At 49.4% G+C, this 21,216-nt stretch overlaps 1 protein-coding gene across 5 annotated transcripts in view; it reads right to left on the bottom strand.

Annotated features, from left to right (window-relative positions):
* The window catches only part of TMOD1 (tropomodulin 1), a 94,136-nt gene that overhangs the window by 32,805 nt on the left and 40,115 nt on the right, over positions 1-21,216 (bottom strand). For all 5 annotated transcript variants that reach the window (XM_014596158.3, XM_014596162.3, XM_019490701.2 and 2 more), the window contains exon 3: positions 11,890-12,046. In XM_014596158.3, coding sequence (XP_014451644.1) covers positions 11,890-12,046 — 157 coding nt within the window. The remainder of the gene's footprint in view (positions 1-11,889; positions 12,047-21,216) is intronic.

Here is a 21,216-nt window from a genome sequence, read left to right on the forward strand (position 1 = left end):
CAATCTACTAGATCAGGGGTGGGCAATTATTTGGGCTGGAGGGCCACTTAGTAAGTTTTGGTGATGCTGTTGAGGGGTATGCACACATGTGTGCACACTTGCTCTCTCTCTCTCTGTCTCTCTCACACACACACACACACACACACACACACACACACACACACGAGTTCCCTGTAGCCAGGCAAGGCTGGTGCCAGAGCAGCAATGGGAGCAGAAGCATAAGCCCACCTGGGGCTGTGGTGTCTTATCTCCGCTCCTCCCCATGTCACCCTGCTGCTGCGCTGTCCAGCTTGGCTAACGCCGGCAGGCAGGAATGGGGCCGAGAGCTGCACTGTGCTGGTGATGGGGCTGTCATGTTCGCAGCCCAGCAACTCCTGTTTCACCAACAGAGGCTGGAGCCACCAACCTTGGGTCTGCCAACTGATTCTATCTGGCCCATGGGTAGGCTCTAGCTCTGGCCTCTGCTGGCACCATGGGCCAGATAGAATCAATTGGCAGGCTATATTTTGCCCACCCCTGTACTAGATAGTGCAAAAATCTAAAATCTCATGGACTAAATATTCCGCCTGTTCCTAGATTGTTGTGGGGTGATGGAGGTTGGGTACAATGTGGGAAAAAATTCTCAACCTTTAGGTTGAGTTTACATGTGGAATAGTGAGTAGTGCTTCAGCATCGAGGGGAGTTGTTGTTGTTTGAAAGTTATGGGTTGATTTGACAGGTTGTATGGACAGGGCTGAGGAAATTATGGTCTAGCTCGGGGATCGGCAATATTTGGGCCCATGGGTCACATAGGAAGTTTTGGGAGCTATTGCAAGCTGAGTCAGTACCTGTCCCTGTCTCCCCCAGCTCACTGAACCTCCCTATGTGGGATGGGGCAATGGATGGGCGGGTGGGCTAGCATGGGCCACCCTTCTACCCTGAGGAGGGGCTGGAGCTGCTGCCTGGCATTGGCAGCAGCAGCCTATGTGTGGAGGTGGCAGCAGCAGCTGAGCAGAAGCTGCTGCCAAGTGCCAGGAAAAAGTGTGACCTAGAGGCAGCTGCCTCCCCCTCACCACTGCCAAGGCCTTTTTGCTGTGGCCACCTGGAACCAACGCCAAGGCTCTCCTCCCCGCTGCTGCCACCAGTGCACTGCCCCTGCCTGCCCCACACAGGGGGTTGGAGTCTCTGCAGCCCCTGCTCAGACCCACCTGCTCCAGCAATGCTGAGAGCAGTGGCAGCAGCCGGGAAGAAGCTGCACCTGGGTGCATAAATAAGCAGGACCTGGCAGTGGGTGCGGCCACCTCCCCCTTGCTGCCTGGAGCTCGCACTTGGGCTGCCCTGTGGCTTCTCCTGCAGGGCAGCTCCAGTTATAGCGATCAGCCACAGGGCAGCCCCAGCAGGAGTTCCAGGCAGTGGCAGTGAGAAGGGCCTGGCAGCAGCGAGGGGGAGGTGACTGTGCCCACTGCCAGGTCCCACTTTCCCCTCACATCCAGCACCAGCTTCTGCTCATCTGCAATCACTCATTGTGGCCAAGATGGGCAGGTTCAGAGCAGGCGGATCCAGAGCAGCTGCTTCAGGGAACCTGACCCCGCCATGCAGGGTGGCCTGGGACCATGTGCTTAGCCCAGGTCTGTCTAGCAATCTCCTCCTGCATTCACTGTGTCTCCTCATACCAGAGCTGGTTATTCTCCTGGTTATTCTCGAGTCCTACCCCCTAGATTGAAGGATACCCACCTGGATTAAGGAGGTCAAGCAAAGGCTTAGAAGACTGTGTCACTGTGTAGGCTTTGGATTCCTCGACCTTGGTATGAAGTTCAACAATAATGGTCTACATGCAAGAGACAGTATTCACCTCACAACCAGAGGGAAGAAGTTCTTCTCTACGGGAATCACAATTTGTTGAGGAGAGCTTTAAACTAGGCACGTCCAAGGGCAGGGGGAAGGTTCCACTGTTGTACAAGAATCTTCTAGCCATGATGACAGAGGAGATGGCATCCATGTAGTGGACATCCAGATAGGTACTAACATCCTGAGACACTGGCAGCGTGACAGAAAACATGAGGCGACTAGGGGAAAACTCAGGTGTCTTTATGGGAATGCCAGAAGCATGGGAAATAAATGAGGAACTGGCACTCCTTCTAGTAGATAAAGAATTTGATTTCATTGGGTTGACAGAGACCTGGTGGGGATGATGTGTGACTGGGCAGTGGATTTGATGGCAATAGGCTTTATAGGGAGGATTGGGTTGGGAGGAAGGGATGAGGTGTGGCCTATGTGAAAGACTGGTAACCCCTCCCTGCAGGTCACGTTTGATAGCAAGGAAGAGTCCTTTGAGACCATCTGGGTCAAGATACAAGGGGGATCAGGAGACGGAGACCTTATGGTGGGACTCTAGTACAGGCCTCCCTTGCAAGAAGAGGAGAGCGATCAGGTATTCTCCAGGGAACTGACTGAGCCAGCTAGCACTAAGGACATGATTATCATGGGTGACTTCAACTACCCTGAGATCTGTTGGGAGGACCATTTGGCCAGCTCCAGCAGGTCAGCCAACTTCTTTGCAGCTATAGATGATCTGTTCCTGTCACAGGTTGTGGAAGGGCCTACTAGGGGTAAGTACACTCTGGATTTAGTGCTGACCAAAGAGGAGGACATGATAGGCGACTGGAGGCTTGGAGGTACTCTGGGTGACAGTGATCACAACTTGATTGGGTTCACCATCCACCGAAAGGCTGGGAAAATCAGTTAGTAGAACAGAAGTCCTAGACTTCAGAAGGGCAGACTTTGGCAAACTTAGGAGGTTAGTTGGAGAGGCCCTTTGTGACCAGTGACTGGATGATTTGGGAGTTCAGGAATAGTGGTGCTTCCTAAGCAAGCAATTCTCACTGCTCAAAAAGGTCATCCTCATGCAGACAAAAAGCAGGAAAGAAGACAAGAGGTTCAACAGGGGTATTAGGAAACTATTAAAAAAGAAAAAAAGAAGCTTACAAGCAATGGAAGAATGGTTCAGCAACCAGAGAGGAATACACTTATATCACTAGGATCTGCAGGTATGAGAGATGGAAAGCCAAGAAAAAAAACAGGCTCCACTGTTGACCCCCTACTGAATACAGAGGGGCAGCCCACAGTTGATCCCCGTGAAAAGGCAGAGCTCCTAAATACATACTTCACATCAGTATTCCTGAAATCAAACAGGGGCTGTTCACCTGTCCAGAGGCCCAGGGAATATGGGGAAGATAACAGACTACATGAAATCAGTCCCGAACAGATGAGGGATCTCTTAGAACACTTGGACGTTTTCAAGTCTGCTGGGCCAGATGGCCTGCATCTGTAAGCCCTGAAAGAACTGGCTGATCTTATAGCAGGGCCACTGGCGAAACTGTTCAAAGAATTATGGAACTTGGGAGTGGCCCCAGATGACTGGAACAGAAGAAGGATGACCCTGCAAACTACAGACCGGTCAGTTTGACTTTGGTCCTGGAAAATTTTTTTGAAAAATTTGTTAAGGAGACCAACAATTACAAGCTGGCAACTGGTGGGGTATTAAGAAGTAACCAGCACGGCTTTGTCGAGGGTAGATCATGCCTGACAAATGTGGTGTCCTTCTATGACCAGGTAACTAAGCATCTGGATGAGGGACTTGAGGTTGATGTAATTTACTTGGATTTCAGCAAAGCCTTTCATTCTGTTTCCCACAAGATTCTCTCAGCTAAATTGAGAAGCATTTGGATGCTTATCTTGCTGGTATCCTTTGATCCTAGCTGACTTCCTGCCCTTGTGGCAAGGGGCTGGATTCGATGATCTCTTGAGGTCCCTTCCAGCCCTAATGTCTATAAAATCTATGAAAACCTCCTCCATTCCTCTCACCTCCCTCCCCTGCCTGCCACTGCCACTGTCTACACAGTCCCAGAGCAGGGTGAGATCAAGAGCCATGGGGCAGCTCCAGAACTGCTCCTGAGTCTGCTCCCAGACTGGCTGGGAACACCCAGAGGAGAGCTGTTGCTGTCCCTAGCTGAGTCTGGCTCCCTATGCAACCCAGCTGGAGTAAGACATGAGCATTTCTGGAATCCTGACTGCTTCTGGTTCTGCTGGGGACAGCAGGGGGAAGCGGGGAGGAGGGAAGAGGAGAGAATGAAAATGGAGGGGACGTGGGGGACTTATTAAAGTCCCCAGCTGCTGCACCTGCAGCATGGTCTGAAAGGGATGTGCAACCACACAACTGCACCCCTTCTCGATCTACCCTTTGTTGGGGGAAAGGGAGGGAGGATTTGACTTCCCACCCAGTAGGGAGTGGAAAGAAACTTCTCTTCATCCTAATCTTGTGATAGGCCCCATTACCATGGGACAGGGAGGGAGGCACCATTGCCCTCTCCCTCATCAGTCCATTTGCCTTAAATGCCTTGAACCCTGTTACCATGTTGTGGGAGATGGAGCCCAGAACTGCTTAAATTTCTGGCTGGTGGGGGGTGGGCATTAAGGAGTGAGGACCTTGGCAACCTCAGCATCCAGAGCATAGCATGGACCAGAGCAGCAACAGAGTCCCCACTGGGCCAGGGGGATCCCCTGTCTTGTGGGGAAAGGCACAACTCCAAACACACTGTGATGGGCCCAGTTACAAGGAGAGAGTGTGCCTGACCCCACTGGTCACCTGTGAGAGAAAACTACTCACTTTCCCCGCAGGGCTTCCTAGAGCAGCAAGAGCAGTAACTCCCCAGACCTGTGGTGTTAGAGAGAGAGTCTTGCCTTGCTGGCAAAAAGTGCCACATACACTCCGTGGCATGAGTGGTTCACACGAAGAAGGCTGACAAGCCCCGGCCTCAAACTTTGGATGAGGCTATCACGATTACACAACCAACATCAATCCCCCAAGACACCCCAAAGAGAGATATTTTCAGGATTTTAAAATGGTGTAACAAGGAGTAGTTGGAGAAGCTGAAAGAGCATGTCAAACCAGGCTGTAAATGGGAGAGGAGTCATCTTGAGCAGCCCTCCTAGGGCCTCAGCAAAGGAGACAGCAACAGTTCAAGAGGCTTCAGCTTGGAATGTCACCCAGGTCTATTTTTGTACCCGCTCTGAAACCTTGGTCAGCAATGCTACAGTTAATTGAAAAGGAGAACAAAAAGCATGCTGCCAGGGGTGGCGGGAGCAGCAGGCAGGCTGAATGTGACTAAATTTAGGCAGCACAAAGCAGCAACTGCACACTGCACTCTCTCCCGAGATGAAATTGAAACTCACATTGTCTTTCCTGGAACAGCTTGTTCTTGCTTTTCATTCTGCTGGTTATTGTAGCAATAAAAGGAAAAGGGTGATTTCAATTTCTGCGGCAGTTGCAACAAAACCAGACAAAGTACTACGTGTAAAATTATGCTTTGCCTGTGTTCGGTGTATGTTAGCTTAAAATGTTTAGAAGACTCTGTCTTGGCATTTAAAATTAGAACTGCATTATTGTCTTCTTCTTAAATGATAAATCTCTGTCTTCTTAACAGCACCACTGAACTCATGGACACTAACAAAAATGCCAACAAAATGCTTATTAGAGCTACACTGAGAAATGTTAATGGAACAGTGTTCCCCTGGAAGACGTGGTTTTGTTTGGAAAGAAGAAAAAAGCTTTGTAACACTGGGCAGACAAGGTTCTTTGGGAAGATGTGATATCTTCTATTGGTCTAATAAAAGATATCACATCTACCCAAAGAACCTTGTCTGCCTACATCCTTAGACCCAACATGGCTACAACCAACAACCTTGTAAAACTGGGTTGATTTGACTGGAATGATCTGTGGAAGAAAACCAAAAGAAAAAAGTCACACCAATCCTAAAGTGCCCCATTTTTATATTTTTTGAAAAAAATGCTTAGGTTTTAGGTTACCAAATGACTTTCAGTTTCAAATGTTAATTAAATAAATATTATTTTGAATTGGGCTTTTAAAATCTGCCATTATATTAATACTATCTACATAAATCCACACCAGCTTGTATTCTTATTACTTCTGTCCTTCTCGATACTGTAGGAAAGGAGTCGTTCAGTGGGTAGAGCTGGAAATGAGCAGTCAGGACTGTCCAGCAAGAGCATGCAACATTTGGGTTTTATCCCCAGTTTTGCTAGAATTCTGAATATGAGCCTTGGCATGAGTTCAATTTGTGCCATTCAAAATTTCTGGAATTTTAATTTCTGGAATAACAGAAGGCACATGCTCATAGTCCCAAGTCTAACCATGTACTGCCCTCATTCTACCACTGGAGGGATGCTGAGCAGGTATTCCCATGTACTTTGCTGGGGGGGATTTGCCTGCTCTGTTGATTCCTGTGAACAGTACAGGAAATGTAAGAACAGAAAAGCGCCAACTGCTGATCTGGCTGACACTGCCCTCAGCCTGCCCTGGCTCATGCGGGAAACTGGGCGGGGAGAGGGACTGAGGCACTTAGACCAATGTTGGCAGCAGGGCCGCACTCCTCCCTGGGTACCCCAGTAGAATCCTAGTGCCTGTGTGTGAAGTTGGAAGGGCCAATCAGCCAGTTCATGGCTCACTGGAAAAATTCATGTTTAATTCTTTCTTCCAAAGCAGTGAATGGAAATTCAATCCGTCTCTCCCAGTCTTACTTGGCCCACCATTTCCTGCCAACACACTGCACTATACCCCACCCCCACCCCCCAAACACTGCCCACACCATACGGATTCATTTGGGGGATTTCTAGGGATACCTTTCTCCCAGGGTTTTGGTATTGACTCCTGCCCCCTAGGCAACAGAGTTCAGGATGGAAAGAAGTAAACAGTGGGGGTCCCTCATGGATCTGTGTTGGGGCTAGTGTTGCTAAACATATTCATAAATGATCTGGAAAAGGGAGCAAAATGGCCAACTTTGCAGATAACTACATTATTCAAAGTGGTTCAGACCAAGGCAGACTGCAAAGAACTGCAGAAGGATTTGGTACTTCTGAGTGAATGGGCAACTAAATGGCAGAAGAAATTCAGTGAAAATAAGTGTAAAGTGATGCATATGGGCAAAAATAACCCAAACTACTTCTACACTATGATGGGCTCTACATGAGCTGTTACCATGCAGGGAAGATCTATGAGTCATTGTGGACAGTTTACTAAAAACATCAGCTCAGTACTCAGCAACTGTCAAAAAGGCAAACAAAATAATGCAGATTAATAAGAGTGGAATTATAAACAAAACAGAAAGTATCATTATGCCCCTTTATAAATCCATTGTGCATTCACACCTTGAATACTGTTATAGTTACCATACATCAAAAATTGATATAGAGAAACTACAGAGAAGAGCAACATGGATGGTAAGTGGTATGGAAGAGCTTTCATATGAGGAGAGACTAAAAATGCAGGGCCTATTCAGTTTAGAAAAAGAGATGCTTGAGAGGAGATAAGATAAGATGTAATGCATCCCCAACCCCTTACTGAATGGGAGAGGGAGCCAAGGATTAGCTGGCCAGCTCCAGCCTGCTGGACAGACTAATAATGGCAGTGCCCTTGAATAAAACAGGTGCAGACAGTGATTGACAGGGCTGGGAAAGAAGTAGAGTCAGGTGACCCAGGAAGGGGCACATAAGCCCAGGGCCTGAGCCAGAGAGGATCAAGTCTGGCCTTACAAACTTCAGGAAGCAGAGTTCCAGGGAGAAGACAGACAAGGGCTCCTTGAGGAGGAAGGACTCAAGATGCAGGAGAGCTGGAAGGAAGCCCCTCTACCACCAGACAGCAACAGATAAGTGTTTTGAGCCTGTGTTGCAGCACCCCACAGTGTGTGATTAAGCCTGGATGGGGACCCTTTTTGTGGGCGAGAGGATGCTCATATTTTTCATTGTGTTTGAAGACAGGAAGACTGAGTGTGGCTGATAGGGGTAGAAACGGGGCTACAGGGATGCTGCAAGGGTACCCAATGTAAAGCTCTTCCAGGGTCTAGGACCTGATGGGTTGTGTGGAGGAAGAAGCCCAAATACTTTAGGAGCGCTACTGTTTGCTGGGGGACTGTGGTACCAGACAGCAAAGACTGGGGCCAAGGGGCCCGTGAGGGGCAAGACCAGGGGCCAAGGGGCCCAGAGCCTGCGAGGGGCAAGACTAGGGGCCCAGCAGCTTAGGGTCCTGGTACAGTAGACAGAGGGACCCAGATAAAGTGGATCAAGACCATGGGTGCTCAGGCCAGACCTACTACCCAAAACCACCTTTGCCCTCTAGGGGAAGGCTCCCTGTCAGATCATAACATCAAGGCACTGCAGGCAAGATAACATGGTGGAACCCTGAAAGGTAGGCAACAAAGTGGGGGCCAGGTGGAAGGCAGAAGGGGTGACTTTGCCACTCCAGCACCAGTTACGTTACATAAGGGTTTACAAAATACTAAATGGCAAAGAGAAAGTAAAGAGGAATTTATTTACTCTCTCTTGCCACACAAGAACTAGGGATCACAAAATGAAACTAGCAGGTAGTAAGTTTAAAATAAACAAAAGAAAGTTCCTTTTAACACAGTCTATCATTAAAGTGTGGAACCCACTGCCACAAAATGTGAAAGCTGACAGTTTAGTCAGATTAAAAATGAGATTGGACAAATGCTTGGAGAAAAACTGCATCAGTAGTTATTATGCATGGGAGTTAGGGGTATGGCCTCTAAACTAGAACTTCCTAGACCTTAAATGCTGGAAGCTGCAAGTGGGAGAGGAACAGTGGGAAAATCCCTGGTCATACCCTGCTCTCTCCCTTTCAGCATCCACAGTGTGTCACTCTGTGACAGAGGATACTGGGTAAGAGTATCCTATGGTCTTCCCCAGTAAATGGTGGGTCTTACATTATTATATGTAATGAATACATGTTAGCACTGACATAATTAAGGTTCAAAGAGATTTGCATCTAAAGCATTTTAATCCATTTCCCACTCTGACCATCGAATCTGATCTTGCCATCTACGTCTTCCAAAGACACCAGCATCTTTCTAATTTTTCTGTCACCAAAGATTTAATGTTTGGCAGAGGGTGGGGCTGAACATAAGCCAGGTTTTACTTGCAGGCATACGGAGCTCCATAACAAGAGCCATGGAACAGGGCAGTTTGCAGAATGAGCCCAAGGGAACTCTGACAAACCGTTCACCTATTCATCACCTACTGCCAAGCTCCAGTATTAAGCAGTTTGCCCTTCTGCTCCTCAGCTGCTTCCTTACAGATAAGCCCACCTCCTGCAGAGGGCATGGATGGGGAAAGCAGGGCCAGGGTTGAGGAAGGGGGATGGAGCTTTCTTCTGGTCTACTATGAAAGCAAGGAAGAGGCTGGGAGTGGGACTGTGTAAGGGTTTCCATGAAAAAATATGGGCAGAAGGCAACAAGGCAAGGGCTGAACAGAGGCAGAACTGGTCAAACTTCTTCATTCCAAAGGAGAAACAATAGAGTGCCTAGCATACAATGGTTCTTGTCAAGAACTTCAAATTCACAGCACAGGTATGGGGGGGGGACAAGAGGAGCTTCATTCTGGTTCACCATCAAGTTCTAAAAGATTTGACTTCAATAATACTTGAAGCAAAAACAAATTTAAAGAGACCTAGACTTTCCTGTGACCTGAACACTGTGCAATTCTGCCAGCTGCTGTAACTCAACAAGGGGCATGCCACTAGAAAAGGGGCATGCCACTAGAAAAGAACTAAGCTCTAGAGAGATTCCTATAGGTCAAAGGAATGAACCAGCTCCCCACCTGTTCCCCTCTTCTAGTCCCCTCTCCCACATAGACTTTCTTTCCCTCACCTAGCCATGTTGTAGCTGTCACCTAGGGTGCTCAACCCCTGTCCCACAGGCCAGATTTGACCCTTGGTGCTTTGCCATCAGCCTGTAAGGAGCCCTGCTGGCCATGGCCCTGTGTGCTAGGGCAGCAGGGGGCCCCAATCCCAGCGTGCAAGGCCAGGCAGAGGCTGGGTGAGGCCCCAATCCCTGCACACAGGGCTGGACAGGCAGTACAGTCTGGATCCAGGTCTGTGGGCCCAATCCTGGGGTGTGGGGACTGATCCACCTGTGGACTGGCTCTGCAACACTCATTTAGCCCACAGGGCCAAAAGGTGAGCATCACTGCTTCAGCTTATCACTGCCCCAAACTCAAGCAATCTTCTCTTGGGCTTTACCCAAACACATGTATCTCCAGTTAGTTTGCAGCTGAGCCTGACTGATGGCTGGGTGCTGGCAGCCATACCCAATGGTTACTGGAGGATGGCAGCAAAGGCTGTTTGCTGAGGAGCAGCTCTGGTGCCTGGGAGGTGAGGCAGGTAAGGGTGGCTATTGTCTCAGCCAGTGCACTCTGGCTTGTCAGCAAGCATGCTGAGGAGGTGAGGTGAAGTGATACTGGCACTGAAGCAGTGGATCTTTTGGCCTGGGAGCACTCACACTGATCCCCCATCCAGTCTGGTATTAAGCCAGCTTCCACTTCACTTATTAAGAATTATTCTACAGGCTAACAAGTTCAACTGTAGGGACATTTATCATGGAATGTAGCCCATATATCCCCGTCCTCTAAGCTTTAACCCACTGACCCTAGTTATAACAGTAAGAAACCCCTGCCCCAATGTGTTTCCTATCATTCAAATGCTTGCAGGCTATTGTCACTTCCTCCATTAGCTGTAGGGCTGCTGCAGGAAATTATTTATGAGAAAAGATTAAATGAGCTAAATCTTCATGTCTTGACTAAGCAAAAGCTGTTTTTTTTAATCTTTCCAATATGTCTCTCCTTGGTAACACAATGCCTAAAATGGAACATATTCCTTCATGAGCAGTCATCTCAGAGTGACATTATACAGAGAGCAAGACAGGTTAGGTGCTCCTAAACCCACAGACCATCCTCTCACAGCAAACTGTTATGGCAACTGTTTCTCTACCACTAAGTTCATAACCCAATATGTTTGCATAAGTCTTTGTTCTCTCCCACACATTATACAAACTCTTGGGACAACTGATGATCCAAGGCTGACCCTGAATGCACTTCCCAGCTCTCTTTCCCCAGACATCCTCAACAGCTGCCTGAGGCCATGCTCCAGCAATCAACAGGACACTGACAGGAAGAGGAAATATTCTGAAGAATCTGATAAACTGTGGACAAGAAACAGGCAGAACTGAGCTTAATTTTAGCTAGCTGAGTTTAAACTGTAGGCCTGGCCTCTGGGAAGATGTGACAGAGACAGAGAGATTGGCCTGTGGTGTTGGTCACTCAGATTCAGACTGGAGGAGAAATTTTCAGAATCATCACCATCATCTAGATGACACCACTCAGGGACAGAACAAGAACTGAATACAGGGGAACTCCTGCAGGGAAACAGAGAGGGGAAAGAGAACCAGGAAGCAGGGTGTGAATTAAGGGGGAGCTCGTGGGGGTAGGCAGAGGGAGGTGAGAGCCAAAGAGCCCCCGCCAATAAGAGTCAAGAGCCAAAATTTGAAAATCATAACCTTGGGGGGTCTACAATCGGACTGATCATTCACTTAGGTAGAGTTGTTAATCAGTGAACTGGTTTAATTTTTTTTGTAGACTCCCCAAGAGTCAAAGTGCAATTTAAACCCTGCCAGGAAGAGAAAGAAAAGCATCAAAAAGTGAACAATAGGAACACAGGGTAGGAAGAAACAGAAGGGAAGGCAGAGAGAAAAAAGCTGCAGGTTTCCTGGAAGCTACAGTTTCTAACCCACACATAAGCATCTCACACATCTTTGACTTAGTCAACAGCCCAGAAGAGACCTCCTCCCAGACTGGGCATTAAGGGGAGTGGAATGGATCCCATCAACCCTGCAGCTGCTCCATTTGATACCAGTTCTAAGATAAAGCCATTCCCTCTAAGTATGTGTGCTTGTTTAGATATGCTTTCACAGAACAGCCCTTTCCCTGAGCACCACATTCATCACGTGCAAAGCACATGTTACAGACAAAGCCAGGAGAAGCCATACCTCTTTTTTCTCCTGTGAAAGGGACCAGATCTTCTCGGTCTTTCACATCGTTTGCCTGCTTTTCTAAGTGAGCCATGAGCTCCTCCCTTCTGAAGGGACCAGTTGGTGTCTTTTTTGTCTGATCCCTCTGTCTGAGGCCTGCAGGCAGCAATGCATTCTGGGTACAAAGAGCAAAGAGATGGATGTTAATCATTCAGATTAAAGCTGCCCACTGTTCTGTCATCACCTCTCCACATCTTTCCTGCACTGCTCTATCCAGGCTCCTTTGTTTGCCTTCTAAATGAGAGTAAAGGAGCTCACTGTAGGACTCACAAACCCTTATTTCAATGTGTGATGGAGTAGCTTCAGTGCTCTGTCACTTTAATGGCTGGAGCAGGAGGCCATCAGGTGGTTGACGACGGTGGCCATTTTAGATCCCAGTTATATGGGCAGAGAGTGAGCAGTTTGGGAGGCGCAGCCATGGAGGCAACATCTGGCTGAGTCACTGCTCCAGAAACACCTTGGAGGTAAGGGTGGGGCTATGGGGAAGGAGGAGGCCCCATGGTCCTGGGCATGACCTGAAACTGTACCCTGCCGGGGATGGGTGACCTGGTGGGGCTGTTCGTGGCAGGAGAGTCCCCAAGAAATGCCAGGCCAGTAACCTCCCCAGTAAAAGGTGGGTCGGAGCACTTTAACCCCAGCCTTCATCAGCCAGTGGGTGAGTTAATGGGACTGATGGGCCAGGCACGCCAAGTGGGACTCCTGAGCCTATAGGGGTGTTCAACCCCAGGCCCTGGAGAGAGGCGGAGTGGCGGGCCAGGCACAACAAGCAGAGTGGCACCTGAGCCTATGGGGGTGTTTGACCCTGTGCCCTAATAGGAGGGCAGAGTATTAAGAGAGGCCCTGGAGAGTTTCGGGGGCGTAGCTGTGAGGCCCTGGAGATGAGCTAGCTGAGTAAACCCAAGTGGGAGAGCAGAGTGTTTGGGGTGTAATTATGAGGCCCTTGGGAGAGGAGGCAGTTGGTTAAGGCCTGTTGTGTGCTGCCAGACTGGAGGCTGGGTGCTAGGCCTCATAGGTGAAGGCCCAGTGTGTGCTACCAAGTGGAGGCTGGGTGCTAGGCCTTGTTACATCAGTGAGGCATGAAACACATATAGGGAAGGTCAGAGCATGTATGTATGGCCCATGATACAGCTGGGTATGCAAAGGGTAGCCTCCCGTCTATTAAAATCCAGAGAAACTGACAATAAGGCATGGCAGGCGAAAGAGGTGGATAGTTTGCCCATGACCAAGGGGGTGGCTCAGTACGGAGACCGGTCTTAAGAGATTGCCCCTTTGACACTATGCAATTCACATAAATTTATCCTCTCAGCTATCTGCTGGCTCACCTAGCCACTGAACTTGCCACTTGCCAGTGTTCTTGACTGTGCATCAGAGAGTACCCTCTCCCCTCCTTTGTTCCTTTAGTTTATAATGGTGTTTGCCTGCCTTGAGATCATTTAGTCTAGGGGAGAGAAGACCAAAGAATGAAGGGGTATGTATTACCAGGGATCCTGGTTTTCCCTGATTAAAAAAAATTTTTTTTAAAAAATCACAATTTATCTGATAAAAATAGCAAATTCTCTGATAAAAACCCCATAATCTGTGATTAAACTGAAAGCCCCTCCCAGCCTTCCAGCCCTGCTGGTGCCCCTCACTCACCCCCACAGCCCCTCTGGTCCTGCTGGTGCCTCTTACTCCTCCCCCATAGCACCCTCAGCCCTGCTGATGTCCCTTGGTCCCCACCCACTGCCCTCCCCCCCCAGCCCTGCCAGAGGGGGCCCCCAGCTGCTAGGGCTATGGGGCCAGGGACCCGGGTCCACAGTCCTCTGCCCCCGGCAGCAGGTGGCGACTGCTGCAGCAGAGCAGAGCCCAGCTCTTCCCCCCTGTACCCCCCAACTTACCTAGGGGAGCTGCTCTCCAGGTTGCCTGAAGGCCATATGCATATACATGTACATGGCGCCCCCCTGTCTGACTGTCCCCCTTCCACTCTCTCCCAGCCCCCTGCAGGATGCGACTCTGCCAGCCTACAGAGAGCTCTTTGCAGAACTGCAAAATTCAAAGGTTTCTCTGCTAAAATGACACATCTGCATTTTCCTCCGGTAAAGGGGGAAATCTGCATTTTCCTCCAGTTTCCATGGGAAATGGAAAACCTGGATCCCTGCTGATCACAGTCTTCAGATATCTGAAGAGGGGTTATAAAGTAGATGGTTTGTGCTTGTCTGTGCTTACAGGGGACAGGATAAGGAGCAACTGTTTTAAATTGCAACAAGGGAGATTGAGGTTGGATATTAGGAAAAGCTATCTAACAAAGCTATCTAAGCACTGGAATAGATTACCTAGCAAGACTATGGAGTTTTCGTTCTTGGAAATATTTAAGAAGGGGTTAGATAAAGACTTAGCTGATCTGGTTTAACCAGGGATGATCCTGCCTGGAGCAGGCAGTTGTACCAGACACCCTCCTGAGGTCCCTTCCAGCCCTATCATCCTACAATCCTATATTAACTCATTCAGTAGTCCTTTTTTTTAATTAAACAGTGCAATCCAGATTTGGCTTTGTATACTTTTATGTACACTCCTGATGGTAAAGATTCTTCCCTCTATGCACTAGTTATGCCTACACTCTGAGTGTCCTTCATCCTGGAGCTAGGATTAAACTAACTAGCATAGATACTGGCTGTGTATCCATAGCAGCACAGGGCTCAGAGTAGGCTCACTCTGACCATATACTCACCCAGGTTCTTGGGCACGTTTTGTAGAGCTCCATCCTTCTAGGGTTGCACTGTTTAGTAATACCACAGCTGGTAAGTCTAAAGCTAGCTGGGTTACATCCACATGAGCTGCATTCACTGCAATGTGGCTGTGCCTGTTGAATGGTGCTTTACACTAAGAGCAATCCCAATGAAGAAGGCAGGACTAGGGGCAGTAAGGTACCACTCATCATGAGGGTACCTTCCCAGAACCCAAACCAAAGCTTCAGCCCTGAGTATGCTGAAGTATGCTGAAGCTGGGGCTTGCATTTATCAGAGGCCTATTTTAATCAAAGCTAACTTGGCTTGGGAAACCTGAACATGTGTGTTTTCACACATTGCCACTCACCCATGCCCACCTTCCCTAATTCCATCCATACTCCCCCACACATCCAAATTCTTGCACGGCTATAAAGCAAGATTTTTTTAAAAATCAAGACTCGGTGTTTCTCTGCAAGATCTGTTCTGGTTAAAATACTAATCCACTCCCTTAAATATTTTATCTGATTTGCAGAATAAAAATGATAGTCTATCAATGTAGCCACTGTGAGGAGGCAGTCAAAACCCAACATATCAAAACATTTCAGAAGTTGCTTACTTTTAAGCATCAGATGTGTCATACTGAATTCAATAAAGTGACTGCCATGCTTGCCATTCTGCACATTTGCTTTGTTGGGCCCAAATCTAAAATGTATATATTAAGAAGCCTCATGAATTGTAGACAAGATGTGGCTTTATCTGGCACGTGGCTAATAAAAAGAAAACCATATTTGTCAATTGATTCAAATCACTGAAAACTGAAACCCAAGCAGGTTATTGTAAACATCAGGTTCAAGATTAGCACACCACATTTTAACAAGCTTCTCCTGCATTCTCAGTTAATCTAGTTGCTGATCTTTGATTCCTCAGGTCCAAGTCCTTGAGAAATCAATCAACCTTTGCCATTCACTATTTGTACTATGTCTTCCTTGTACATTCCCTTCACTACCTGTGGACTTCCGTGTAAAAAAAAAAAAAAAAAGCTCAAGGTTTCAAGATTTGCATCCATTCTCAGGCAGAATAGTAATGATGCCTTTGGAAGTTCAAGAGAAACAGGGGAAGGTGTGGAATGCCTCCAGAACAGCCTGACAGGGAGAAATTCAGAAGCTGGTTTTCAGTCTAAGTGGTTCAGATGGTCAAGCTGGGTTGTGGGAAACACAGGTTTAAATCCTACCTTATTCAGAGCAGGGACTCAAACACAGGTCCCCCACAGCCCAGATAAGCACCCACAGTACCCATCAGAAACAAAACATTAAAAAAAAAAATTTTTTTTGACTGAATAAAATTCAACACCCCCCCCCCCCCCAAAAGAAATGCGACCAGGTCTAAAGCTGTTTGCAGATGTTAAAAAAAATGCTTTAATGAAAGCAGCTGTGCATTACTTTGACCCAGCTCCACAGCATCTATATAGATCAGGAACTTCAGTGGGGATTTTTGGTGCTTCTATCTAATAGCTAATTCAATCAGCTATTAGATAAAAGTACCAAAAAAGCCCCAGTAAAGTGCCCAATCTATACAGATGTTGTGTGAGCTGGGTCCAACTAATGTGCTGCCTCTTCTGGGCATGTGCTGTGCTCAACGCAAGAGCATGTGAAGTTTAAAGTAAAATGTTGGTTTTTTGGGTTTGTTTGTTTTTTTTAAATATCTGCAAGCAGGCTAAAGGTCTAAAGCAGGGGTGAGCAAAATATGGCCCATGGGCAAAATACAGCCTGCCAATGGATTTTGTCTGATCTGCAGCAGGTCCCTTGGCCCCGCCTGGCCCAGGTGGGCCCCTGGGCATGCTGTAGGGCTGGGGAGCGCAGTGGCCACACTTACTTCCCTGGAAGTGGCAGCTCCTTCTGGCTGCTGTTGCCTATTTCTCCACTGGACACACCCCTACTGCCCAGGCATCCTGGCCTGCCTGCCCTGCCCCACTGCAGGGGGTGCCAGACAGAGCGGGCAGGTGGGGTCTCCATGGAGACTGGCCCAGGACGCATGCGGGCAGGGTACGTTTGGTCGGGCAGATGGGATGGAGCTGTAGGCAGGTGGGGAGAAGGTGGGGCTGGAATTCCACTCCCAGATGCTGCTCCCTGCCCACCCCGTCCCATTTACTCAGCTGTGTGCCCCGCCCATGTAGGTCTCAGCGAGTCTCCATGGAGACCCCAGGATCACTGGCAGTGACAGTGCAGGCTGGGGCCCTGGGCACAGCCATGATCTGCTCCCCACCTGCTCCTGCCCATGGAACTGGCACCCATCTCAGCTGCGTGCCCCAGGCCCCAGCCCCACATTGTCACCGCCCAGTGATCCCGGCCCTGCCCACCCACCCTGCTCTGGATGGTGCTCCCTGCCCAGCCAAGCATGAGATAGACCCACTTAGGGAGTTTTGGTGAGCTGTTGAGGGGCAGTGGGGGAGGAGGGGGGAAGGGAGTGGCAGCAGGGTGCTGACCCAGTCCACAACAGCTCATCAAAACTCCCTCTGTGGACCTCTGGCCCAAATCACTGCCCATCCCTGGTCTAAACACTCTCTTAATGACCCATTCTATTTTCTCTGGAATAACAAAACTACGTTCCAGGGGTAAAAATTCACTCCCTGAACTTTCCTGACCTTGCTGAATAAGCAATATTGCTGCAACTCTCCCCATCTAGCAGAACAGGGTTTTCTCCACAGGGACATATAGGTTAAATCCACATTGTTATCAATATAAATGATTATCTCCTATTTCTGTTGCATTAGATCCTAGAAGCCATAACATGGACCATAGGCCGTGTAAGTATGAAACGAGAATGTCCCTCCCCTTATATAGGATACAGCAGATGGAAACAGAGAGATAGGCAGGGGAGCACAAAAGACAATGAAACAATGGATCATTCTCCTGGGAACTGTCCAAATTAATCACAGTCACTTATCAGAACTTTCTCCTTGGTTGTCAGACTCATGATAATGCTCATGTGGGATAAAATCCTGCATGCAGCAATGGTAACTTCATATCCTTGACAAGGCCTGGGATCTTACCTTGTTCATCCTCTACTATTGTGGACTCATCATTCCTATAGCCTTTGTATCCTTCCTTCTCCCGCCACCCCCTCCACTCAACAACCCCTAATATTTTTCTAGCACACAGGCTATATTTTATAACTTTTACCAAAATAAGCAGGACTGTACTCTGCAAAAAAGTTTCTACGGACCCACCTCCACATAGCACACACAGTACTGAACCAGAGCTACGTTCCCTTTAAGATCAACGGTGCTCATTACAGACCTACTAAGCATGAACAAGCATCATACCTGACCCCAGAAATATGCCTGCCTTCAATCCAGGGTCTAGTCTGGGTTTTGTGTACACAGAACCCACACTGCCCCAGCTGTTGCTTCTGCCTTGCTTGCATTCCTGACAAATGCCATAGAAAATGAAGTCAAGAGAGGAGGAAAGGGATAAAGAAACCATGACTGGCTGAAGCTACATACAGAAGCGGGATTAATGGAACTGCAGAAACATGGGGCCTGCTATGTACCAGCCATACAGAGACAGAAAGCCAGGCCTCTATCTACTTTGAGGCCAATCAAGCCCAGAAACACTCAGAATCAGCCATAGAGTGACCAAAATAAATTCAGAGAAATCTGAGATGTGGTAAGCATGAACGGTGCGTGCCCCTGGCGGCTGGGGGGGCATGGCTGCACTGGTGGCAGAAGTAGCAGGAGCTTGGCGGCGGGGAGCTCCCACAGATGCCACCAGCACTGTTGGCAACTGGGGGCGGCGGCGAGTGCCGACCATGGGTCGGTGAACACCCTCAGGCACAGCCGGCAGTGTCAGCAGCAGCCAGGGGCAAGCATGGACTGCCTGCAGATGCCGCCGGCAATGCCAGCAGCAGGGTGGCGAGCAGCGACCACCTGCAGGTGCCACCGACAGTGTGAGCGGTGCCTTTTTGCAGGGGGTGTACCACCATGCACAGGGGGTACACGTTCACCGGCGTGCACCCCCTACGCATCGACTCTGGTGGTAAGGAAATCCAGGATGAGGAGGGGACACATGCATGCATACACATACACACAGAACTCTAGCCCCACAGGAGCGAGGGTGGCTAGGACAACACGGCATGTGCACACACAAATGTGCACACAGCCCCGACCTAGTGGTTTCCAGGAGTGGAGGTGGCCAATACAGCAGGCATGCATGCACATCCTCCTCCTCCCCCCCTAACCCCTGCACATGCATGTGTGCACACGCATACAAACACAGCCCCAACCCCTGCACATGTATGTGCACACACACACAGCCCCAACCCTGTGGCTCCCAGAAGCAGTGCTTGCCAGAACAGGATAGCACAGCACATGTGCTCACACACAGCCCTGACCTTGCAGCTCCCTGCATGTAACTTGACCACAACTCTACTGTGCAAGTGACTCTACTCACAGCCCAGTGGGGTCTAGACTATGGAGGAGCCCATTGGCTGGGCTCCCTGGGGAAAATTCAAGCAGAAGTCCCAGTAGGCACAAACCTGCCCGCACGTGCCAGGCTCCTGCCTCAGTAGCCACATATATGGGCAGGTTCCCACCGATCCAGGACTTTTGCTTTAATTTTTTCCAACAGCTGGGATGCTAAAGCAACCTTCAAAACCCAGGACTGTCCCCACCAATCTGGGACATATGGTCACCCTGGCCATAGGCCTTCACTCGATGAATTTTTATGCTTCCCACACCTTCATCCTACCCCATGGCTGCCAATCTGTCTGCATGGCTCAGCCACAATGGATCTCCATTAAATGAGCCCCCATATGTTTGCCTCCCCTAAGCCTAGCATGCACATGCTTGCTATTAGATGTGCTCCAGCATTTATTGACCTCAGAGGATGGCCCTACGACAGAATACATCACTCTCTTGATGGAAGTCATTCCTATGTCCACCCCATCCCTGCAGTTCCTTTTCAAGTTTAAATCAGCCTCAGGAAGCCTTGACTCAGAGCAACTAGCAAATGGCACCCATGCTTACATGCTGCTGCTGCTAAAGGCCATGGAGTCCTGGCACCTTATTCCTGTGCCAGTGACAGAAAGCAGGTCAGTGGGGGGAGGTGGAACTGCCTTGTATTGGCTCCCCTGGCATTAACTTATGTACACTGCAGAAATCTCTTGGTTCTGAAATACCATAGCCTAGGGGAGGGCAATTATTTTGGCTGCTTGATGAGTTTTGGTGAGCTGTCGAGGGCTGCCATGGTAGTTCCGCCCCTTGATGGGTGCCCCGCCCCCTGGTCACCATCATGGGACCGAATGTCCCACCTGTAACCCCTAACCTTTCCCACTGGAAGTCCCTCCCCTTGCCCAGGAAGTATTCCTTTTGGGAGGGAGAGTGCTGCTATCTAGAAACCAAAGAAAACTAAACCCAAATCATATACTGAAAAATAAAACATCTACTATAACTTATTTTAATTTCATTTAAAAAAAATTTTGTCCTGATTTGTGTGTGCTTGCATAGTGTATCCAGAGGCAATTGCATAATAGCTCAAAATACAGCCCTACTCTTGTAGATTGCGTGTGGGTGGTAAGGGGGTGTATGTGGGGGGGATGTGGTTGGGAGTGGGTGTGTGGTGGGTTATGGGCTGTGGGGTTGGGGAGACACAGAGAGACGCACACACAGACACAGAGTCACAGACAGACACAGGGAAAGACAGGGGGAGACAAAGACAGGGCTAGGCCACCGGCTACATTGTGTATGGCTCTCGCAGACTGCATGCGAGCCTTTTGAGATGCAGCCAAGCAGACCCCACACCCAGGCTCTGCACTCCTGTGGCCCCAGGGCACTGGCACAGACTCTGTGCTCCCACCTACCACTGCCACTCCCCTGCCGTTCCCTTAGTTTCCTTCCTGCATGCCTGCCCGCCACTGATGCTGCCACTCTCCCTGCCCACCACTGCTTCCTATCGCCCCCTTGCCCACCCACCCACCACTCCTGCCACCTACTGCTGCTTCCTGCCATCCCCCTGCTGCCACTTCCCACCCACTTGCCACCACTGTCTGCCCCTTCCCCACCCACCCACCCCTTCCTGCCCACCCACCACAATGGTTCCAGTCCACCCCAGCCAGCACCACATGGTTCCACACTGCATGGCCAGAACTGCACAGCCTGGCATGGAACCATCTCAGCCGGGCATGGGTGGATCATGGTGGTTTCTGCTTCCCCCCTTCCTCCTGTCTGGGCCCTGCTAACTCCATGCCATGTGGCGTGGCATGGATCCGGCTCAGCCTGGGTCCCTGATCACAGTGGTTTCCCCTCCTCCCTCTGTCTGATCTCATTTGACTTTCCACTTGGACAGAGGGAGGGTGAGAAACAGCCAATGGGTCACAGGCCAGAAGTCGCAAAGGGCTCTGGTTGGGGGCTGACAGAGTGTGTATTTGGGGGTGGGGCTGGGAGCAGGGTCCCCTACTGGGACCCACAGAGCAGCAGCTATCTTTCTCCAAACACCGCTTTTGCCTTGGGGTGGGCCTTGCTGCTCAGCCACTTGGTCCTGCCCCTGGCTCTCCCTGGGTCCTCCTGCTGCTGGCACCTTGTCAT

This window comes from Alligator mississippiensis, chromosome 3 (assembly GCF_030867095.1).
Source record: "Alligator mississippiensis isolate rAllMis1 chromosome 3, rAllMis1, whole genome shotgun sequence".
Classification (NCBI taxonomy): Eukaryota; Metazoa; Chordata; order Crocodylia; family Alligatoridae; genus Alligator; species Alligator mississippiensis.